We start from the raw sequence: 24,882 nt of genomic DNA, 5'->3' as shown, positions 1-24,882 counted from the left end.
CCAAGAAGAGCAGCCTGGGACATGTGGGAGCACCTGGCATCCTCCTCCAGGCCTCACAGAGAGGCTTCAGAGAAGGGGGATCCCAGCTACCTCATCCCCACTGAAGTGGGCCTCAGATGTTCCCATGTGTACCTGTGCACAGTGCCTGAAAGCCCTCCCCAAACCCTAGCTGTCCAGAGCGTTGTCTGAGCACCCATTGTGGGCCAGGAACCTCATGTGGCCTCTCCATGTGCTTATGTGACCCTGGATGAGAGCCACACCACACTTATCTGACAGCACAGCTGAGGAGCTTGAGAAGGCTCTAAAACCAGGGAGTGGTAGGGTGAAGTTGGGCCCCAGTCTCTCAACTGCTGGAGTGTGGAAGCCACATAGGCAGTTTCCAAGCTGGGTTCCCAAGCCTCCCATGTTTCTAGTCTAGAAAACTTTAGCTATTAGAGGGCTGACCTTGCCAGGGGAATTTTTCTTTAGCCTTCCGTGGGAGTTGTTGCTGAGGCTCTTCCAAGACGGCTCTAGCTGGTGCCTGCAGCTCCCAGGAGTTTGGTTTTGGTTGATTGCAACTCCCATTGGCAGGCCCAGTAGCCTTGGCAGGGCAGGTCTTGCCCCATGTACCTCTAGGATCAGGCATCTTTCAGCGCACTGTGGGGCTCAGGATGGAGGACCATGCATGATGGGCCTGGGTAGTCTCCTTCAGCTGGACCCAGGAGTCTTAGAACAGCCCTGCCCAAAACTTCAGGAGCAGACCATTCACCTGGGAACCTGCTCAAATGCAGGGTGTGTGGGGCAGGCCTGCAATCCTGCATTTCCAGCCAGCTCTGCTGCTGGTGTGGGGCCATGTTTGGAGTAGCAAAGCCTTAGAGCTGTTCTTCTTACCTCTATCCCACCAAACATCCTGCTTTTACAAGTATTTTGGAATGATCTCTACTATTTTAAAATGAAATTCATAGATGAGCTATACTATCTGTACCCCCTCAAATCAACCTAATGCTTTATAATTAAATAAGAAATAACAGGAAAGTAATTTATAACATACTGAGACAAATTCTAGTATTACACCTCTTCTTTTAATCAGTGTGAATTTCAGAGAAGATAATAATCCTTTATATTTGACGCTTGAAATAAATGCTAGGTAAACATCTGTCTGCATATACAAAGACTCAACATGCAGGGGACAGGGGTCAGCATAGACAGACACAGATGGGCCCTAATATCCAGGAGAGGCACTGCCCACGGTGATGGGATTCTTAACATCCCAACTGTTGGTAGGGTTTTTAATGAAAAAAGACACTCTTCGGCCAATTTGCAAACCCTTTAAACATTCATTGTGCAATAACATGGAGAAAATACATACCTCATGTTTCTATGTAAATTGGACTTAGCTTCCAGGCTCTCATGAACAGGTCTCCTCTTTTCTACATGAATGTCAGGAGGGTTATTCAAAGTCTATAGGAGAAATCTTCATTTGTGGACTTTCCTATATATCACAGATGTCAAGCTTCCCTGCCACTGCCTATCAATGGTCAAGGATTATCCCCAGTCAGTGCTATAATCAGAAACATCCCCTGAGCGTTCCAAGTTGTCCTGTGGTTGGGGGAAGGGCAGGATTTTCCCCCTGGAAACCATGGGCTTTGAACTGATTATTCCCCGATCCACTGAACTGGAGGAAGCAAGGCCTCTGGGACCCCCTGGGACAGGCTCAGCAGAGGGAGTCATGGTGCAAATGGGACACTGTCTGTGAGTGAGTCTGCTTCTGCCATGCTCTGTCTGGGGTGTAAGTGGTCACATCAAGTCCCTGTGTCCTAGCTGAGAAGGTGGGGACATGCAGAACAGTGGCGAATTGCCCAGATATTGCTCAGGACCCATGCCCCACTTCCTCTGAATCTAAGCCCTGTGCCTTCCACTGCAGGGCCACAGCAGAAGCTGTTCTCCCAGAGCCATGGCACCACCACAAGGGTTTCGAGGATGTTCCTTCCCCTAAATGGTGCCCAAGAAAGTGGCTCAGGCTCAGTTGATGTTCCAGAAGCAGATTGGCAGGTAGATTTACAGGTAGATCTGCATGGATCTGTAGATCCATGAGGCCTGGACTCTTCCTAACTTTTTTCTCTATGCAATTTAATAACAAACATGATATGATAGGACAGAAAAGATATGATAAATATAGCCTTGTTTTAAGATGGTCAAAGACTTCTTTCCTGATTTTGAAGGTGTAACTAAGTATAGTTGCCTTTCCTGTCAACACACACTGGTAATCCCAAAATGTTCAAGGTATCTCTTGCTGCGTAACAAATCCCCATAAAGTAGTGGCTTAACACAACATTTATTTGTTCAAGATTCTGCACTGGGCTGGGCTCAACTGGGTGGTTCTTCTGGCAATGTCACCTGGAGTCATCTGTGTGCCTTCAGTCACCTGAAGTTGACCAGGACTGGAGATCCAAAGTAGTACCACTTTCAGCCCTGGGGCCAATCTCTGAGACAAATAGGACAGCGGAGCTGGTGACATTTCTCTCCCTGTGGTGTCACCAGCAAGGTAGCCATACCCCCCGACTTGCTCCAGGCTCCAAGGACATACCTAGACTGCACGCGGGCACTGTGTCACTCTCCCACATTCTATCAATTATAACAAGTTATGAGGACAGGACAGACTTAGGGAAGAGCAATAGTGGTGAGGAATGTGTGGCTATCTTTAAATCACCACTCAAAGAAGGCTTTATTGCTGTCTCTTCTCACTGCCAGGCTCAGTGGGAAGCAAGGGAGGCCAAGCAAGCAAGGAACAAGTTTGAGGAGGAATAAGGGATACTGCCCAATCATTCCTGGTGGCTGGGGCATAATTGCGACCACCTGGGGGGCCTGAGGATTGGTGGTGCTGAGCTGTTACCCCAGCAACCAGCTGGTTCCTGAGGAGCACAGCCTATTTGCATCTAAGCAGGTTTAGAAGGGGTTTGGGTCATGGGACTGACAGTGATTCCAAAGTCTCAGGCTCTAGCAGGTGCCAGAGCTACAGCAGGCACAGGGCACATCCCCCTTTATCAGGCTGCACCCCAGGATGCTGCTCCTTTTATGGATTATCTGAAGGTGGCCATGGCTCTCATTGCAAGCAATCAAGCATTTGTAGACCAAGTCATGTGTGTCCAAAGAACCCACTGATTCTCAGAAATGACATCACTAAAACCTGCAACACTCTTAACTTTCAAATACAACATTCTGTCATTTAATGCACTGCACTATAACAAACTTTGCATCACCTCAATTAAAATTAGTAATACATCTATACACTACTGAGAACAGTGCTTGGTTTGAGGAAGATATAGGCCCTTGTTCTGTTGATGGTTTCCAGGCTCTCTATGCAGTTGTATGTTTGTTTGGCTTCCTTCATCCTGACCACATGCAGGAGACCCAACCCCTGCTGCATGTGTGGGAGCTGAGGGCATCAGGTATGCAGGCTGCTCACACACATGTGGACAGGAGAGCTGAGTCCAGTACCTGCTCTCCAGCACCCACAGCAATATCTAGCTGGAAAGAGGACATCAGAGTAGCTGGTTCCACTCCGGATGCAACCCTCAGTGGAACCTTGAGATAAACACAGCCCATCCCATGAGCCGGGAGGCCACAGGCCAGCCCCTCTTCACTCTCAGCCTTGCTGCTTCTCTGCCCTCACCCCAAACCTGACACTGCTTTGCCTCTAAGGGCTCTCAACATTCACGTGAGCTGGAGCTGATTGCACGCATATGTTGCTTGCCAAGCACAAACATGCTTTCCCCTTTCCTCCCGAGCTGTGAGTCTCCATCCTTGCTCTTTGTTGTGACCGCAGTGCCAGGCACCTCCTCCCAGAGCCTTGACAGCACTGAGTCACCCTGGGAAACACCAATCCTGGTGGCCCAGGGCCCAGCCTGGAATTATTCTGCTGGTTCCTCAATCATACTGGTTTCCAAAGGCTTTTGCTTTTTCACGAATGAGTCCTGACGTGCTGCCTTGGAGTGGCTCCAGCAATCCAACCTTCTGTGTCTGAGCTTTTAAATTGTGCAGTTTTTAAGGCACAAACTTGAACTAGATAGGAATGAGGAGTGGCCTGGCTTCTTTCTCTGTACTCTTCAGTGTGAGCTGTGACACTGGTTGGTTTGCACAGATTGTGCTAGAACTGGAAACAGAACCTCCCAAGGCTTGTTAAGCACCCATGCCTTCCCTGTCCCAGGTACACTCTGCTTCTCCATGAGGATGAAGCTAAGAGCCTGTGGCCATTCCTTCCAGAGATGCAAGAAAAGGGAGCTAGGGGTTGCATCCCACTCACAGCCAGACTCGGGTGGGGAGGAGGCCTCCAAGCACAGAATGGGGTGGCTGTGGATGAGGACCTGTGGATGACCTGGGGCCTTGGAAAGGAGGAAGGACTCACTCATCTGGAGTCAGATACCTGCACAGCTGGAGTGAGATCTCTCTGGTTCTTCAGTGGGTGCTGGGAGGCTCAGTTGGCTCTCTCATCAGGCCCCCCTGAGCACCCATCTTTCCTTTGTGGGGGTTGGTTAGCCTCCCCTGAGCACTGGACTTGGAGCCTAGATTCAACGTCCCTTATTTACATAGTGGGTCTTCTGAACTCCCACTCTTCTCTAACATTGGAATGAAGGTTCCTCTTACCTCTTAGGGCTGTGGGAGTTACTTTCTCTGAGCTGAGTGGCTGCCCTTTCTGGCATGGGCAGCTGCAGGGGCACTTCCTCATGTGCAGGGCTCATCCTTCCTGGGGTGCCCCTTCACCATTGTCAGCCCAGCTGCTCAGACAAGTGAAGGCCCTTTGCATGCTGTCCCCTAGAAATATGTCGGTCATAGAGGTGATCTGACCATTTTTTTAGTAGTCACATTCAAAAAGGTAAAAAGAAACAGGTAAAATTAATTTTAATATTTTCACTTAACCCACTGTATCCAGAATATCATTCCAACAGTATCTATAAATAAAGATGATGAATGAGATGTGTGATATTTCCTTTTTTTATGCTAAGGTGTGGCTTCATCATCTGGTGTGATCTCATACTCCAGCACATCTCATTTTGGAACTTGATAGCCACCTGGGGCTCATGGCTGCCATGTGGGACTATGAGACACTGGACAAACAGCTGTGCATGCTGGCCTTTGCATGTAAGAAATGTGACCTCTAAGTGGCTTTTTGTGCCAAAGGGGTAGGAGGTGGAGGACTTGCTCCTCCTTCTCAGCTTCCCACTTGGTGATAGAGGTGTTCCTGTCCTATAACTGTAGGCCTGGAAGGTTGTCTGGGCAGGACTGATTCCTGGAGGGGGCTGGGCTCTGGGGCCTGACATGGTGGAGACAGGGTTGTGTGTAGTAAGGGGTGCACCTTGGTCCTTTTCTCTCCCACTGGGGAAATGTAGGCAGGGGATGTGGGTTGAACCCTGAATGAGGGAGGTGCTTTCTCAGGCTGCAGGGCTCCCTGCCTGTGCTGGGCTGCAGGAGACAGGGAGAGTACTGTGGTCCTTCACTCTGAAAATGCTCCTGGGTTCTCACTGTGCATGAGGTATTGTGACCCCTTGCAATGCCAGGGTTGCCACCACATTCCTTGCCTCGAGTGCAGACACTTGAGGGATAGAGCAGAAACATCTATGGGTCCTATTGCAGGGCCTGTGCAAAGCCTGGAGGTCAGAAGACATGGCCAGGACATAGGGTAAGATGGGTAAATATCAACCGTGCCTTGGAGGTCCCGACACTGCTACAGGGCCTGATAAGATGGGAGTAAGACTGCCTCCACCTCAAATCATCCAGCTTGGGGTGGCAGTGGTGATAGGGACAGGTCTAGATGGGGAAGACAGAGCCTTCAGGCTGGACATGCCATCTGAGAGGTTTGCCATGGGGTGAGAGTGTGAGCAGCATTGTCCTAATTGAAAAGAAGAAGAAAGGGTGGGGTGGTAGGGAGTGCCCCAGGGCCTGCTTCTTCTTATCAGGAGAGGTTGCAAAAATAAACCTTCCTTTTAGAGTCTTCAGAGTCCTAAAGATCCTAAAATCACCATCTGAGAACACATCCTGAGTGTTCACCTCTGAGCAGGAGGGTTGCATGGAGCCGGAGCTTCAAGGTCAAGTGCCTGGGTGCCAGGCCACAGCCCATGGGATGTATTGGCTCCATTATGCACCCTTTTTCAGCTGATTGTCTTCTTGGTCTCCCCCACTTTCTAGTGGGTCTCCTAGGATTGCCTCCCACATAAACTCTTGACACTTGAATCTTTTTCTTACGATTTCTGCTTCTGGGGGAGGCTAAGCTGGGTTGGCACACTTAGGTAAGTATTGATAGCACTAATTATGCAATGCATATTTAAGGGTGACTCTGGGTGAAGTCTATTTTTCAGTTGCCTGTGAACCTCATCTTTGATGTCCAGAATCACTTTTGGTCCTATGGGCAGTCCCTCTTAATGGGACCATCAACCCCACATACACGCCACCGAGACCTCACAACGGTGCCTCAGGGGTGCATCTCCTGTACCCTGGCACTGTCTGGCCTCATCAGGCTCCTTGCCCTTCTTAGTCAGCTCCCTGCCTCTGGGGAATGCTGCAGCTGCTCTACTATTCACTGCATTCCTGATCTCCAGGCTGCTCACCTTGCTACCCCAAGCACTGGACTTGCCAAAACACTGGTCAGCTCATGGGATTATCTTGTGTCCCAGTCCCGTCTCTGCTTGGCTCCAGCTGTGGCACAGTGGTCTGGCCATTTCTTCTGTGAGACTCTATTTCCCCACCTGCAGGACCCCACACCAGCTGCCCAGTGTCTCTGAGAATGGTGCCGAATACAATCGGTCCTCCCTATCTAAAGGTTCTGCAATGAGGATTCAACTAAACTCCAATAAAAAATATTTGATTAAAAAAATTAAAAATAACAATACAACAATACAAATAATACCGATGAAAAAGACAGTGTAACAACAGTTTACATAGCATTTACCTTGTATTATGTATTATAAGTAATCTAGAGATCATTAAAAGTATACAGGAGGATGTGTGTAGGTTATATGGAAATACTACTCCATTTTGGGTAAGGGTCTTGAGCATCTTCGGATTTTGGTATCCTGGGGAGGTTCTGGAATCAATGCCCCAAAGATACAAGGGATGACTGTAGTTACAAGAGGGCTCTGGAGTCAGGCTGCCCAACTTTGGCCCTTCCCAGGTGTATTAGGTTGCTAAGGCCGCCACAGCAAAGCACCACATACTGTGTGGCTTTGGCAGCAGAAATTTATTATCTCACAGTTTTGAAGGCCAGAAGTCTTGAGATCAAGGTGTCAGCGGGATTCATTTCTCCTGAAGCCTCCCTCCTGGGCTGTACAGACTGCTGCTCTCCCTGTGTCTTCACATGGTCTTCCCTCTGTGCCTGTCTTTGTTGCAATCTCCTTCACTTTTAAGGACACTAGTCAAATTAGATAAGGGCCCAGCCTAATGGCCTCATTTTAACTTAATTACTTCTTTAAAGACCCTATCTCCAAATATAGTCACATTCTGAAGTGCTGGGGATTAGGCTTCAGTTAGGCTCAGTGGAGGAGACGTAATTCAGCCCATAACATCACCTGAGTGACTTTGGACAAGTTTATTAACCTCTTGTGCTTCAGTGTCCTCCGCTGTAAGATAGAAATAATGACAAGGCTACTGTGAAGATTGGATTAGAATACAGAGTTGTTGCCTTCAAACTTGTTTGCTTGCATAGTTCCTAAAATAATTTCAAAAACTATGCACTCAATCATTTTTTTGTTGACATCTAAAATTTTTCATCATAAATGTAAATTGTTGCAAAACATGTAATTTCCATCTTTGACATCTTAAAAACGAAATGGTTGATCCATCTTTCTTTTACATCTAAATGTCTTAAATTTAATGATTGTCTTCATTTATTTGAAGCCATCATGAGAAAAAAAGACCTACCCAAACAAGCTTTAACTGTTAGAAATTTTGTATTGTTCCTTCTTCTCCTTGAATTTTTATCTTCAATACGCTTCCCCACAAAATTTCATCCTACTGTAATACATCTTTTGTTTTGAAGGTTCTTTATTTATTACCCTATTATACTTATCTGTAAGATAGTATGTGTGTACAAATTTAAATTAATAATTTTTTAATTTCCTCATTTCATAAGTGTCTGTTAAAATATTTTTTAGATTGACTTATCAATATTGCACAATTAGTGAACTTTGGAAAATTAGCATAAGATTAATCAAAATGATATAAACATATCATAAATTTAGATACATAATTAATAACCATAAGAAGCAAAATTTATTGGGAATGCGTTTTTATTGAAATTGATTTTTATTTTTACTTCGTATCCCTTGTATGATTTTTTAGCGATAAAATTTGCTATCAATTTTGTTAATAAATGTTAGCTCTGAAATACTTCAATATAAAGAGAGTGTGAATGAATGAATGAAATTTTCTTTTACTCCTCAATTTTTAGAACTGCTTCAAAGGTATATGTCAAAAGTCACATCATGATTTATCATCCAAAATGATTTTTAATACTCTACCAGATGACAACTGGATTAGGTCATTATTGAATCCTTGTTGAAAGCAAAGTATTAGAAACATCCCCCCCTTGTGAAAGATTTAGTTGCCTAGTTAATAATTTGCTTTCTTGACCCAGATATTAGTATTTTACATCAATTCTTGTTTGATGCCTCACTTACTTTTCAATCTGGGGCAAGTCTCCAGGATGGTGTGCTTTGATTTTATGAATAGAAAAGGGTGATGTTAAAAGTGGGGAAGGGAAATGAATACAGCCAGACCTCAGGCATGTTCTAAGAGAATACATTCTTAGGAAAGAATACCATGGGAGGTGAGGATGTGGCAACTGATTCCTTAAAACTGTTTTTCTGAAGAGTACCCAAGGGTATGCAGACCGTAGATTGAAGACCACTGATCCATCTAATAAACTTAGAATAGTGCCAGGGACACATGAAATGTTCAATAAATACTAACTATGGTTGTTATTATTGTTGCATCTATTGATTATCTAGTATACAGTAGGTGCTCAGTAAATAGAATACAGAAAGAGTTTAGGTATTCATAGAAGGTTAAACCAGATAAACCTGTACAACTCCATTTGAAGCTGAGATTCTCTCATCTTACTTTGGAACCTGCATAATAGATCACCCCATATGTAATAGCTTAAAGCAACTATTATTTGCTCTCGATTCCACAGGTCGCCAAATTGGGCTGGGCTTAGCTGAGCATTTCTTCTGCTGGTCTCAGCCGGAGTCATTCATGCAGCTACAGTCTCTTGGTGCATCACCTGGGACCTGGTTGCTTTGGGCCTTCAGTGGAATAGCTGGTGTCTGCTCCGTGTAGACTCATCTTCCAGTAGGCTAGCCAGGCTTCCTCATGTGGTGGCAGAAGAATTCCCTGCAACAAGAGAGAGAAGGCAAACCCCATAGCACAGGTGTCTTTTATACATCTGATTGTGACACATTGGCTAATGTTCTCTTCACCAAAGAAAGTTCATGTGGCCAAGCCCAGAGTCAATTTGGGAGGGGGTACACATGGGTGTGGACACATACAAGGAGGTGTGATTCACTGGGTCCACTGATGTAACAATCTACCACACAATGCAAGGTGCCCTGGTTGTTTCAGCTTTACCTCTATTTGAAGTAAATTCAGCTGTGAACCTCAGAGTGGACACTTGCTGGATTATATGTCCAGGTATTCTTACTTTTCCTCTGCAGCCAGAATCATTTGGTTTTCCTCAAAGGGACCCACTGTAGAAGGAGGTTTTGGTCCAAGACTGTTTTCGCGAGGGCCTCTTTTTAGTCCTGGGAGAGCATTAATCAGAGAATTCAAAATCATTTTACAAGAAGGAGCTTCTAAATGGACAGGTTATTCCATCTAGCCTCAAGAGGGCTTTCTTATGACTCAGGCAGAGCTTAGAGGCTGGGTGACTGTATCACTCCAGGACCCCAACACAACCTGCCTTGACCCAAAATGAATGCCCAGGAAGTCTGGGGTGTATGGCTTAATGCCTGGCTAGATCTCTGGCTGGGACATATCCAGTCACTGTGGTGTCCATGTTATGGCTCTGCTGTGCTCTTCCAAACAGAAGTATGCAAGTCTTGAGAGTTGGCTGGTATAGCACAATACCTGAACAACACCTGGCTCCCTACATTTCCTGATAATTCCTGGAGCATGTGTATCTGAAGTAGCATTGGTTTACTATCTCCTATTATTTTTCCTTTCACAGTGAGACATTATTTGGTGAAATGCCCTCAGAACAGGTAAGAATATTTCCTTCCTTTTTCCAAATGAAACTCTTTGCCATTTAACTTTCTTTTGATATTACCAAGACATTTATTAAATTTGTAGTTTTACCTAAAGGTCTGCATATTTGTTCACAAATATGCCTACAAATGTGTATCCTGCATGCATTTGCATGTTTCCAAGGTCTATAGTCTGGTTGTCACCCCCAGGGATCCAGAGAGCATGCAGCCTTTGCTGGCCCAGCAGGCTTGCTGGAGGAGACTTGGTGTGGGTCCTGCAGAGCTGCTCCCCAATTTAGGAAGGGGCTCACACTTGGTCTGAACCACTTTGATACATTTTGACCGCACACACCCCTAATTCTCTTCACCAATGCTGACTTATTGTATACCCTGCTTTTAGCTGGTGAGACACACCTTATAGGTAACATAATAGTTGTAAGAGATACTGCTAATTCAAAGTGTTTAAAAATTTGGAACTTCTGATCCAGACAAGATGGCATAGGTCAATTTCTTCCTTCTCTTCCTTGCTAAGTAAAGCTTCAAACCTTGGAAATAACATAAGAGATAACGAAATGAAGGCTTTGAAAGGTGGTGAAAAGAAGGTAAACTGGTTTGGGATCCCAGGACTGGAGGAGTAACACAACTGTAAGACATCTTATGTTTTCCCATCCAACAGCAGAAGGTCACCCAGACTTGCTTTTTTCCTACTCCAATCTAGCAACAGAAAATATTCAGGTAAGCTCATTCCTCCCCTGGATCGAAGGGGAGTTCCCCTGAAAACCTCAAGTGAACCCAGCATCAGCTACAAAGAGGATGGCTCAGGAGCTCCCCCCACAGTGAGCAACAGAGGAAGAGCTCACTTTTTCTTCCAGGCTGACTCCCTGGCCTCAACCAGGTGACACCAAGGCTTCAGGGAAGAGCCAGCAAGAGGCACCTAGACACAAAAGTGGCCCAGCAAGGAAGCTTCTTCATCTCCATGGGTGTGAGTCTTCTCTCCCCTACTGAAAAACATCCAGCTTCCAAATCTGAGGAAACTCTCTGTCTCCTCTGGCAGCACTGACAGGGCCCAGTGGCACCATATAAACCAAACAGACCAAAATAGTACTGTAAAGGCTCTGAAAATGGAAATGCCATTGCAACTATAGCCCATAGAAGCAGACCAGGATTACATGATAAACCTGTGTGACTGCCTACAAAAATAAGAGATTTAAATAGGACCTGGGACCTTCTGACAAGATTCTATAAAAAACCAACCATCATTTTAAAAACCACAAAAATCACAACTTGAATGAGAAGAGATAATTGATCAGATCAACACTGAGATGAATCAGGTGTTGGAATTATCTGACAAAAATTTTAAAGCAGTTTTTTTTCTTTTTATGAGATGGAGTTTCACTCTTGTTGCCCAGGCTGGAGTACAATAGCGTGATCTCAGCTCATTGCCACCCTCCTGGATTCAAATGATCCTCCTGCCTCAGCCTCTCAAGTAACTAGGATTACAGGCACCCACTACCATCCCCAGCTATGTTTTTGTATGTTTAGTAGAGATGAGGTTTCACCATGTTGGCTAGGTTGGTCTCAAACTCCTGACCTCAGGTGATCCACCCACCTCGGCCTCCAAAAGTGTTGGGATTGCAGGCATGAGGCACCACGTGCAGCCTTAAAGCAGTTTTTATATAAAAAAAGGTTCAATGATAATTCAAATTATCTTAAAACAACTGACAAAATTAAAAATCTCAGCCAGTAAAGAGAAGTTATTTTTTTAGAAAAAAACAAACATATGGAAATTGTAGAACTAAAAAGTACAAAAACAGAAATGAAAAACTCACTGTTTGGGCTTAATAGGAGAATGGAGATGTCAGTGGGTAGTTTGTGAAGTGGAGAACAGAGCAATAGAATTTATCCAATCTGAACAACAGAGAAAATAGACTAAAAACAAACAAAAAATGAACAGACCTCAAGGATCTGCAAGACAAAAGATCCAACATTCTATCATCAGAATTCCAGAAGAAGAGGATAAACAGAGTAGATCTAAAAAAGTATTAGAGAAATAATGCCTGAAAACTCCCCAAATCTGGCAAAAGACCAAGCCCTATAGGTTTAAGAAACTGAGTGAATGTCAGACATGATAATCTCAACAAAATCCACTTGAAAACACATGATAGTTGAACAGAAAACAAAGTTGAATGACAGTGCATTTCTGCTGTGAATCCATGGAGGGCAGAAGGAAATGGCACATTTTTAAATACTGAAATAAAAGAACTGCCAACCCCAAATTTTATATCCAGCAAAACTTTCCTCCAGGAATGAAAGGGAAATAAAGACATTCTCAGAAGAAGGAAAGCTAAAAGAGGTTGCCACTAGCAGACCTACTTTAATGACTAAAATACAATCTTGAAACAGAAAAAAATGCTGGAGCCTTAGGAAGGAAGAAGGAATAATGGAAAGAGCAGAAATAGGAGTACCTATGGTAGACTGTTCTTTCCATGAATAGTTGTGAGTTTTAAAAATCACATTTGAGGATTTAAATAAAAATTATAGAATTGTCTGATGCTCAAGACAACACTGTTTAAAAGTGAGTGAGGTAAAATGACCTAAATAGAAGTCAAAAGTCCATTCAAAGCAATGGAATGTTGGTCAGTAGACCGTGTAAAGTCACATATGTATATTGTAATGCCCAAAGCAATCACTAAAATAACTTTGTAAAAACAATACACTCAGAATCGCTATAGATAGATCTTAAAATATATGCAAGTAACATAAAGAAACAGATGAATGAGAACTACAGGAAATAACCAGAAAACAAACAATAATATGGTAGCCTTAGTTGCTGAAATACGATTTATTTTAAATGTAAATGGTCTAAATACATCAATCAAATTGCAGAGACTGGCAGGGTGGATTAGAAAAATGACCGAACTGGTATGCTTTTTATAGGAAACTCACTTTATACACAGTGACATAAGTAGATTGAAAGTAAAAGGATGGAAAAAGATATAACATGCAAACAATAAAATAAATCAGGTGTGGATATACTATAACTGATAAAATGGACATCAGGGCAAAAAAACCTTACTAGAGGTGAAGACTGACATTAGATGACAAAGGCTCAATCCATCAGAAAGACAAGTTTCCACATGAGTACACATCAAACAACAGAACCGCAAAATTTAAACAGCAAAAACTGAAAGAGCAGAGAGAAGAAATAGCTAAATCTATATTAGTTAGGGCCTTCAATTCCTCCCCCTTATCTACTGATTGACCTGCTGTAGATAGAAAATTAGCATGGGTATTGAAGATCTAAACAACATAATCAACCAGCAGTGCCCAATCGAGACAGATCAAACACTCTAACCAACAGAAAAAAAAACCACATATTTTTCAAGGCTACATGGGACATTCATCAAAATAGACCATATCCTGGGCTGAAAAACAACCCTCAACAAATTTAAAATAATTGAAATAATAGAGAATGTGTACGCTGAGCACAGTGAAATCAAACCTGAAAATAGTAACAAAACGACTGCAGGAAAATCTCTAAATGTGGAAACAGTTTTTTGTTGAAAGTGACAAACTGATTCTAGATAATATATGTACATTTAAAAAAATAACAAAGTTGGAGGACTTACAGTTCTTCTGTCCAAAACTTATTCTAATGGTAGAGTATTGGAGACACTGAAGTATTGATATAAAGTATATAGATCAATGTAGCATAATTGAGAGTCCAGAAATAAATCCTTATATTTATGGCCAACTGACTTTTGACAGAGATGGCAGGACAGTTCTAAAGGGAAAGCTTTGTCCTTTTGACAGACAGTGCTGGGTCACATGGGTATCCATATACAGAAACATGAACTGAGACCCTTGCCTCACAATGCCTCCAAAATTAACTAAAAATGGATCTTAGACCTAAGCATAAAAGCTACAATTACAACATTTCTAGAAGAAAGCAGGAGAAAATCTTTGTGATCTTGGGTTGGGCAAAGTGACACTAAACACAGGGTCCATAAATGAAATAACTGATGTAATTAAAAACCTTTGCGTTTCCAAAGACACCATTAAGAAAATGAAAAGATAAGTAAGCCCCATACTTGCAAATCAGATAAACCAATAAAGAACTTGTTCCTAAAATATATAAAGACCTCTCACAACTCAATAATGAGGTGACAGATAACACAATTAAAAATGGGCACAAAAGATTTCAATAGATATTTTCCTATAGAAGATATCCAAATGGTGAGCAAGTACATGAAAGATATTCAGTGTCATTACTTATTAGGGAAGTGCAAATTAAAACCACAATGTGATATCACTATACTCCCACTACGATGGCTATAATCCAAAAGACAGACAATACCAATTTCTGGCAAAGATGTGGAGAAATTGGATCTTTGTACATTGCTGGTGGGAATATAAAATGGTGCCACCACTTGGGAAAACAACTTGGTGGTTTCTTAAAACCTTTAAGTTACCCTATGACCTAGCAATTCTGCTCATAGGAATCTACCCAAGAGAAAGCATATGTCTCACAAAAACATATATGCCGTTGTTCATAGCTGCTGTGTTCATGATAACCAGAAACCAGAGACAATCTAGATGTATCCATCAACACATGAATTGGAAAACAAAATTAATATATCCACCCAGTGAGGTACCACTTAGTAATAGAAAGGAACACACTGGGTATGGACCAAAGCATGGATGAGCCCCAACAATACTAAGCGGAAAAAGTCATATGCAAAAAATTACGTATGTATGATTCCATTTTTATGAAATGCCTAGAAAAGGTAAATTTATGGAGACAGAAAGTGGATTAGTGGTTTCCTAGAGCTGAGGGTGGGAGTGGGGATTAACTATAAATATACAAGATGGAACCTTTGGGAGTGATAGAAATGTTTTAAAACTGTATTGTAGTGATGCATGAATCTAAAAGCTATTGAATTGTACACTTGTGATCAGTACATTTTATGTACATCAACCATGCCTCAATAAAACCATTTGTTTCTTTTTTAAAGCATATGTCCCAATAAGGTCCCCTAGACTAAGGTGATTCTGGCATTTCAGACTTGGGTAATGGCTGGAGATGGTCAGAGCTGTGGATGATCAGCCTGCCAACATGCTCAGGATTTGCTTTCTGTGATGTTTTTGTCTGCCCTTTTGTGTCTAGCAAGCAGCCTCTGGTGACTGGGGCCCTTCTTTTTTTCCCTTACAGTTGCCCCAGTCTAAGCTGGGGCTGACTGAGGCTGGAAGTACAGCAAGGATGTCATCCCAGCCTGGTGGACATTAGAGTTTGATCTCCCCTCAGCCCTGGGATAACTGAGGTCAAGATGACCACAGAATCTTGTTCAAAGGCTGCCTCCTTCTCTGCCAGTCATGCTGGGCACTGTCAGGTTGGTTGGGTATCTGAGTGGCAGTTCTCCCTATGAGCAGTCTCCTGTTGGGTCAGCCCACAGATTTGCCTCTAGAAAGCCTGCATTTACTCTGCCTCCATCCCAGGACCCTGCTAGGGCCAGGCCTTGACCCATAAACCTGGTAGTCAGCTCCTGGCCAACTTTGCATTCATTTTCCCGATTAGAACTTCATGCCTATTGGACTTAGTGCCTGGCTTTAGCGTGAATTGTGCTCTGCCTATGTAGCCCAGGCAGCTCCTCTTGTCTCTGTTGTGCCAGGAGCTCCTAGGTCCCAGCACCCTCATCTGTCTGCCTGCTCTGTGCTGCTGCCATGGGCAAATGGGGCCCTGGAGTCTTAAGCTGTGATCAGGAAGAATCCCCTTCTCTGGCTTCTGACCGTTTCATCCTAAGGGGGAACAGACAAAAAGCACAGGGTCAGGACAAGAAGCCTGGGTTGGAAACTCTCAGGCAGGGGACGGGAAGGGCCTCCAGAAGAGACCATGTGCTGACTCTGAGGCTGCGGTCACTGAATGAGGGGCCTTGCCAAGTGACCGGGCCAGAGCCTGGAGACTCAAGGGAATTCCATGACTTGCTAAGAGAAGTTCAAACGGAAGGAAAATAAATCTCATCTTGAATGTTTATTGTCCCTGAAGTTGTAAATTGCAGTCTCTTGGAGGGGTGGCCCTGACCTTCAGGAGTGGGAGACTGTTCCTTTCCCAGGGCAGAGTGCTCTGAGGATGCAGAGCAGAGAGCAGGGCCTGAGTAAACATCTCAAGGATCTGTGAGGTTAAATGTGCCCTTCCCAGGGAGGACAGCCCTGAGAGCAGCTCAGCTGGAGGATATAAAATTGCTCCAAAATTCCTGGAAACCCAGAGTGAAAATGAAATCCCCCCAGTTGCACAGAGCTGTGATGCAGTCCATTCTGCAACACCTCTTCAATGGATCCAGATGCCTTCCTTCCCACAGGGGCAAGTTAAAGAAAGTTGTGGAGAGGACTAAAGGGGCACCACAATGGCAATTCCCAACCAGGATGTCTCCTGGCCTTTTACTTCACCTCTGCTTATGGGGTTGAGACAATAAAGTACTTGCCAATGAGGGAAAGTATAGTGCAGCAATTAATGGGACAGAAAGTCAAGGCAATGGAAGGAGAAGCAGCAGGTATAGTTATGGAAGCTGAGGATAACTGCAGAGACATTGCAGACCCCTGACTTCTAGAGGTCCAATGGCCTCTCATTAGAGGCATCTATTTGTGAATGCAAACCTCACCAAAATGAACAGGCTTTACTGTGATCAGTTTGTAAGGTCAGATTAATCAGTTCTTTCAGGAGCTTTTCTGGGACACATGTCAGAGTCAGGTCATTCTCCTCCTGAGTGAACCTTCAGTCTCAAAGAATACCAGAACTCTAAACAGACTTTTCTGTGCCACAGCCATTTCTCATTGTTGCTTGCTTGGATTTTAACCCACATGCATGCTTGTGCCCTCCCTCTGCCCACGTTCACCTGAGCAAGCAAGGTGGTAAGGATGGGGGCAGTAGACTCAGGGATGGGGTCTGCCTGGCCACCTGTCTCCCATGTCCCCCCAGTCATTACTACCTTGTCATGTCCCCACTGCACCCCAGCACTCAGGCCCAGTGTCCTTCTTCCACAGCCCTCCAGGCAGGGGTGGGAGTAGGCAGGGTAGGCCTATGAGATGGGGTTGGTTCCTGGCATAAAGAACATGCACCTGGATTCTGACAGCTTAAGTGTCAGGTCAAGTTGTGCCACTTGGCAGCTTTGTGACCTTGGGCCACTTACTAGGCCTTTCTGGGAATGTTTCGTCCTCCACAGACAGGCACAGATTTGCCTTTTGTCACTGTCGCTAAGGGTTTCCATAGGAATTTGATGAGAGAACAGTGGTCATGGGCTAGTGCAGCCCAGCTCTACCAGATTTATTTCTCATTCTCATACAAACTCTGCAAGGCGCAATTGGTTCCCCCAGACTAAGAGCGTGGATGAAACTGCCAATGATTAGACCAATGACTAGCCCTCTGTCATTTACAAACCTTCTGAATCCAGGTTATGGCTTGGATGTGGAATCTCATGTGGAAATGTAATTTCCAGGTTGGAGGTAGGCTTGGTGGGAGATGTTTGGGTCATGGGGGCGGATCCCTCATGAATGGCTTGGTCTGTCCTTGTAATGAATGAGTTCTCTCACCTGATGAATTCACACAAGATCTAGTTGTTTAAAAGAGTCTGGCCCCTCCTTCCTCTTTCTGTTGCTCCCTCTCTCGCTGGGTGATAAGCAGGCCCCTCCTTTGCCTTCCGCCATGATTGGAAGCTTCTGAGGCCCTCACCAGAGGCCCAGAAGCAGATGCCAGCACCATGCTTCCTGCACAGCTTGCAGAACCATGAGCCAATATAAACCTCTTTTCTTGATAAATTACCCAGTTTCAGATATTCCTATATAGCAACACAAATGAACTAATATACCAGGTGACAGAAAAGCTGGCTCAGATGGTCTTGTCCAGGAAGGAATCTTGCAGGCTCACCTAACTAGTGATGCTACAGTGGGCAGATCTCAGGGCAACTCTAGCTAGAGGGACAAAGGGTCATCAGGGTGGTGGCTTCCAGCCCCTGCCCTTCTCTAGGAAGAGCTGTGTCCAGGTGGTGATGAGAACCCAGGCCAGGCAGGCTCCCCTGAGCAGGGACAGGTGCCAGCAGGGGTCAGCCCACATCCATCCATCCATGGCCTTTGTGAATGAGTCATCTCTCTTCCTAACCAGCAAGCACAACCCGGCCATTAGTGGAGCAGCCTCCAGCATGGACTGAGGCTGAGCAGGGAGTGGGGTCTCCCACTCAAACACAGCCTTACCCCTGGCTGGGCAGATGCTGAGGAGTCACCTCTCCCTGCCATTATTACTAGGACACAAACCTGCGACCCTGTAGAGCACCACTAAATTATCTCCTGATCTCACCAGCTAGTGTACAAAAATGTTAGCTCAAACAAAAACGCCAGCCTGGCAAAGTCTCTGCTGTGGACTTCATGAAGCCAGCAGGGAAATGCAAAGGAAGAGCTTCGCTCGCAGCTGCGGGAGCTTCTTGTGGCTCTAAGGATGAGCTTCTTGGGTGATGTAAACCATTTATTGTAAAGGTCCCGGGGACACTGTGGACAGGGAGATGGCTTGGCAAATACCTCACAAAGGAGCAGCATTTATTCTAATGCTGTGCAGAGGATGCATGCAGAAACATCATAGAGCAGATGCAGCAGAGAGCGCAGCTTTGTGATTCACAAGGATCTGGAGTCCTTTCTCAGTGCATTGGCACTCACTTAGGTTGTAGAGAATACTGCCTTGTCCTGCTTCTGATTCAAGGACTCAGAAGGCAGTTTCTGTGGTAATAATGATGTATAATAATGCTGATAAGGTCACGGTAGGTGACTCCCTATAAGGCCTTAGTATGCTCTAGACACAATTCTAGGTGCTTGGAACATGTCACCCACTTAATGGAAAAGAATCATTTCAAAGGGTCCCTGTGAGTGGGTGGCACCATTCATCCATCTTGAAAGTGAAGTTCTGCAAATTTTAAGCAGCTCCTGGCATATGGCACCAATTGACTTTGTGTGTTTCTGTGGCAGGGAAAGCTGCTGGAGCAAGTTCAAAAAGCCTAAGGCAAAACACGGGAACTCGCCCTGTTTGCATGAGTTCTTGGCCTTTATCAATGGCAGCTGACCCTGGGGCGAAGGGGTACCCACAGTTGTTACTATTATTCATTTTCCTTTAAAAGATGACAACAAATTGGCACCACAGTTGTGGAGACCAATTCCCCTCCTTCAAGATTCTGCACATAATGTTCCGGGCATGGGGTTATGGGGTGGCGAGTGTGTTGTGTGAAATCTTGGAAGGAGGCCATAGAGCTGCTTGGAAAGGAACTGATGGATCCGTCCCTCCATCTGTGTCAGGCATCTTTCTTGTCAGAACCGAGATAGACAGGCAGGAAGACAGGAAACACATGGATGTTTCTGGAAGTAAAATAATCAGCTGAGTGACACCTTTCAAAGACGTGTGGAGCAAGAAGAGCTCAGGGGGCCTGGAAGGATGTTGGGAGGACTGGAGCCAACACAGCTCCATTAGCTCCATGCACTAAGGGTTTCTGAATGGGGATATTTGGCTTGACAGCGCCTGTTCACTCAATCCAGCTGCTGTGTGTCATAGAGCAGAACTGCCACGCCTTTGTGGGACAGAAGCTCCTTTTGGGAGGTGGCCAGGCCGGAACCCGGTACATCTTACAGCAAGGTCTCTGCACGTGTGACGTCCTGCCTGCCCCTGTTGGAGACAGAAAAATAGCCTTGCTCCACAACGAGCTCCCACAAATAGCACTTCTCTCTAATCAAACAGCTCTCTAATTTAGAGGGAGTTTCTGGGCGAGCCTGTTTTCTGTCTTTCCTGGTTTGACTCACTCCAACAAGGCTTGCTCTGTTGTGTCAGAGACAAAATATAGCCCTGTTCCAACCTGAGATGTCGAATAACTTTTCTTGTAAGTTAATCATAAGGTGGACTTTCTTAGCCAAAAATTCCGACCAGTTCTCCTGGCTCAAGGGGAGAAACAAGATTCTGAGAGAGTGTCTACCCTATGTCAATGTGGTGATTCATTGTCTAAATGAGATCAAATTGTCAAAATATGAATTAAAATTAAATTTAGTGCAGTTTTACTGTGTCGAAGGAAAATTATGATGACAAAGCAGGTGTTTTCCAGCTTAAGGAAATCCTTGAACATGATGTTACAAGTACATAAAAATGATGTTCTGGAAACTTCCATTTTATATTAAAGAGTTAAAAAAATAAATCCATCACCACGCGGTGGCTCACGCCTGTAATCCCAGCACTTTGGGAGGCCGAGGTGGGCGAATCACGAGGTCAGGAGATCGAGACCATCCTGGTTAACACAGTGAAACCCCGTCTCTACTAAAAATAAGAAAAAAAATTAGCCGGGCGTGGTGGCGGGTGCCTGTAGTCCCAGCTACACGGGAGGCTGAGGCAGGAGAATGGCGTGAACCTGGGGGGCAGAGCTTGCAGTGAGCCGAGATTGCACCACTGCACTCCAGCCTGGGCGACAGAGTGAGACTCCGTCTCAAAAAAAAAAAAAAAAAAAAAATCCAAAAAGAGAATAGGAAGTGGAAATACTATTTGATTCTACACTGTGCAAGGTGCAGTTGGGAAGACTACCCAAGTTTTCAGCCAAAGGAAGAAAGGAAAATGTCAAAAGATTTTAGCAAAAACAAATTTAAAAACTGTGCATTGAACAAAAAGCCAGAATTCAAAGGGAATTGGGAAAACTATTTTCTTTTTTTTTTTTTTTTTTTTTGTTTTTTGAGACGGAGTCTCGCTCTGTCGCCAGGCTGGAGTACAGTGGCCGGGTCTCAGCTCACTGCAAGCTCCGCCTCCCGGGTTTATGCCATTCTCCTGCCTCAGCCTCCCGAGTAGCTGGGACTACAGGCGCCCGCCACCTCGCCCGGCTAGTTTTTTGTATTTTTTAGTAGAGACGGGGTTTCACCGTGTTAGCCAGGATGGTCTCGATCTCCTGACCTTGTGATCCGCCCGTCTTGGCCTCCCAAAGTGCTGGGATTACAGGCTTGAGCCACCGCGCCCGGCCGGGAAAACTATTTTCAATAAATATGTCCAAATGTTGTAAAAGTTGCTTGCAAACCTGTAAGAAAAGCTCAAGATCCTAAATCAAGAGTAGAAATCAAGAAAATCCTAAATCAAGATCCATAATCAAGAGAAGGAGCTATCCTTACATCATAAATGAGAAGACTCCTTAGACAAACATGGGAAGTACTCATTCTCACTAGAAATCAGAGAAATGCAAATCAAAAAGGGATCAGTTTTTTCTTCATTAAATGAGTCATTTTTTAAAAATTGACAAATGGTGTTAAAGAGGGTGACGTAGGTGTTCTCATTTGTTGAGTGGCATAGCTGTGGTGTAATACTAACTTGTCAAAAATCATTTTGACAGTAAGTATTAAATAGCCTTGAAAATAGTCCTTTTCCATGACCTAGTAATTCCAACTTTGGAAATTCAACCCCAAAATGAAAGTCTAAGAATAAAAAACCATTATGCACAAATACATTTTTAGCAGTGTCATTTCTATATTAAACTGAGAAAGAAATGAGATGTTTAGATGTTAGGGAAATGGCTAAGTAAACATCGGCTTATTTCCTCACTGGAATAGTATGAGACTGTAACAATATGAAAAATTTAGATTAAGTAAAAGTACAAATACAAAATTATAATATAATATGATTCAAAAACTATATATGAACAAGGAAGGGTTGAAAATTTGTATCTACACACAAAAAAACTGCACATGGGTGTTTATAGCAGCTTTATTAATAGTTGCTCAAACTTAGAAGCAGCTGAGACGCCTTTTAGCAGGTGAATGCATAACCTGTGTTACATCCAGATGACAGAATATTACTCAGTGCCCAAAAGAAATGAGCTGTCAGGCTGGGAGCAGTGGCTCATGTGTGTAATCCCAGCACTTTGGGAGGCCAAGGCGGGTGGATCACCTGAGGTCAGGAGTTCGAGACTAGCCTGACCAACATGGTGAAACCCCATCTCTATTAAAAATATGAAAATTAGCTGGGCGTGGTGGCAGGCACCTGTAATCCCAGGTACTTGGGAGGCTAAGGCAGGAGAATTGCTTGAACCTGGGAGACGGAGGTTGCAGTGAGCTGAGATCATGCCATTGCACTCCAGCCTGGGTGACAGAGAGAAACTATCACACACACACACAAAAAGAAAGAAAATGAGAGCCATGAGAAGACATGGAGGAAGGGTAATTGCATATTGCTAAGTGAAAGAGGTCAATCTGAAAAGGCTATATAGTGTATCATTCCAATTCTGTGATATCCTGGAAAAGACAAAACTGTGGAGACATTGAAAGATAGCTGGTTGCCAAGGGTGAGAGTGGTGGGAGGGATGAGTAGGCAGAGCACAGAGGATACTTAGGGAGTGAAACTACTCTGTATGATGCTATGACGCTGGGTTCATGCCACTGTAAATTTGTCCAAACCCATAGAATATGCTGTACATCAAGAGTGAACCCTAAGGTGACCTGTGGACTTTTGAGGGATACTGATGTCTAATGTAGATTCTTTAGTTGTAGCAAATGCACTACTCTAGTACAGGATGTTGATCATGGGAGAGGCTGTGCATGTGTGGGGGTGGGGGCTATATGGGAAATCTATCTTCCACTCAATGTTTCTGTGAATGTAAAACTTATTTAAAAGCAAAAGCGAGGAAGAGGAAAAAGAGTGAAAATATTTATGAAGGTTGTGTTTTGGTTATGACAGTCTTATTTTCTTTGGTTTCCATGCCTGTAACTACCCCTTTTAAACATGAGCATGCATTATTTTATATTGGAAATAAGAAAATAGGCATTTCAAGAGTTTATAAAACTACAGAATGAAGCTGAACATGTGGTTGTATATGTAAACAGTTCTGAGAATTTCAGATCCCTTGTTTGCTTTCGTTGGTCAAAGTTTTGTAAATTCACATTCTTTTTGGCTATTTGTGCATTTACACAATTGACCCTATACTCTAAAACTATGACCAGTTAGAATCTCCGTTCCCAATAAAAATAAGGCATCTTTGGGGAATCTCAGTGGGAATTGTATTCTTGGAATTTTTCCCACAATGTGTGATTCAGTTTTTATTTATTTTTAAATATCTAGGACTATTATTAGAATAGCCTATCTCTTATTACCCATGTGTATATTTATTTGCATTTAATTATAAACGTATCCAGTAGTGATTCTCCCTGTCCTGTCTCACATCTGTTTAGTTCGTTAGCACCCCCATTCCAGGGAACCACTATTTTTAAGTTCTTACGTATATTTCTGGAGCTTCTTTATGCTTGTGTAAGCAAATACTAATATATATTCTTATTTCCCCTTATTTTTATGTAGAAGTGGTACATTTTATACATTGTCCAACACCTAGCTTTTCCACTTAACAATGCATCTTTCCTTATCAGGACACACGTAGCTTCTTCGTCTTTATACAGATGACCCCATGCACGGATTCACCATAATCTACTCAACTAGTCCCCTGCTGATGGAAGATGGGCTGTTTCTAATCCATTGCTATTATAAACAGTGCTGTAATGACTGATCTTATGCACACAACATTTCCTACATGTGCAAGGATATCCATAGAACGAATTCCTGGAAATGAAATTGCCAGGTCAAAGTCTAAGCGCCTGTAATTTTGATAGATGTTACGAAATCATTCTCCATCAGGAAGGGTCACACTGCTGCCAGCGATATTTTTGAGTGCCAGATTCCCTGCACCCTTACCAAGACTGCTTTGCCTCACGTTTGACTGCAGCCATTTTGATTTGGAAAAAAAAAAAAAAAGAAGAAGTCAATGTATTTTTACTGGAATTCTTCTCTCCTGAGGGAGCTTTAGCATGTTTTCATGTGTAAATGAGTCTTTCCTTATGTGTAAAAACTGCCTGTTTCCTCCCTTCTTTATTTTGATGATTGGGTCATGTTTTTATGGATTTCTAGAAATTCTGTTTGTATTAGGGAGATAGCATCTCTTGAGACCTGGACTTACCTAGCTGGGACATGTACTTGAGGACAAGAGATTATAAAAGGTACTTCCCTCTGGATTACTGGAGTGAATAGGAAGAATTTGAAAGAAGATGAATGGTCATTCAAGAAAGTTTGCGAACTCCAGCCCATGAGTTGCACCGAGAACAAGTTTCATATCGGAGCATTGTATGTTTGCAGCTTTCCTATTTGCTGCTTACCAACAGTGTCACTTAGAGCAATCATGTAGCCTATTTAAGCCTTGTCCTCCTTACCTGTAATGTAAAAGGCTTATCTTCCTATCCCTTTGGGTTATGGCTAACACATATTAAGAAGCTGATACTGCACTAATTACACAGGGTCAAGGTAGTTGGAAACACTCCCAGCACTCCTCAAGGTGAGCTCCCTTCACCTGTCATAAAGGTAAAGGTGCAGCAGGAGAAGAAAGCTCTGGCAGTCGCAGGGGACCCCAGACACATCCAGGTTCAGTTCCCCAGAACACTTTCCCAGTTGCTAGGGAGATGTTTGCCTTTGGATTATGAACCACAGAGATGTGTGCAAGGAACTTTGGTTTTAGGGAGCTCAAGCAGAAGCTTCTAGTGGCATAAATAATACCCCACTGGTGATGGAACCAAGCCAAACTATGTAATCAGTTAAATCAGGTGTCAGCCTTCAACCCATGCATCCCTAGGCAATGTACACAAGCTA

General features: G+C 43.9%; 1 protein-coding gene across 2 annotated transcripts in view; it reads left to right on the top strand.

Moving 5' to 3' along the window:
* The window catches only part of VSTM4 (V-set and transmembrane domain containing 4), a 96,458-nt gene that overhangs the window by 41,134 nt on the left and 30,442 nt on the right, over positions 1–24,882 (top strand). For both annotated transcript variants that reach the window (XM_033209242.1, XM_033209243.1), the window contains exon 5: positions 10,196–10,229. In XM_033209242.1, the coding sequence (XP_033065133.1) occupies positions 10,196–10,229 (34 nt within the window). The remainder of the gene's footprint in view (positions 1–10,195; positions 10,230–24,882) is intronic.

Source organism: Trachypithecus francoisi, unplaced genomic scaffold (genome assembly GCF_009764315.1).
Source record: "Trachypithecus francoisi isolate TF-2019V2 unplaced genomic scaffold, Tfra_2.0 Lachesis_group9, whole genome shotgun sequence".
In the NCBI taxonomy this organism is placed as follows: domain Eukaryota; kingdom Metazoa; phylum Chordata; class Mammalia; order Primates; family Cercopithecidae; genus Trachypithecus; species Trachypithecus francoisi.
This window is presented reverse-complemented; position numbering and strand designations above follow the sequence as displayed.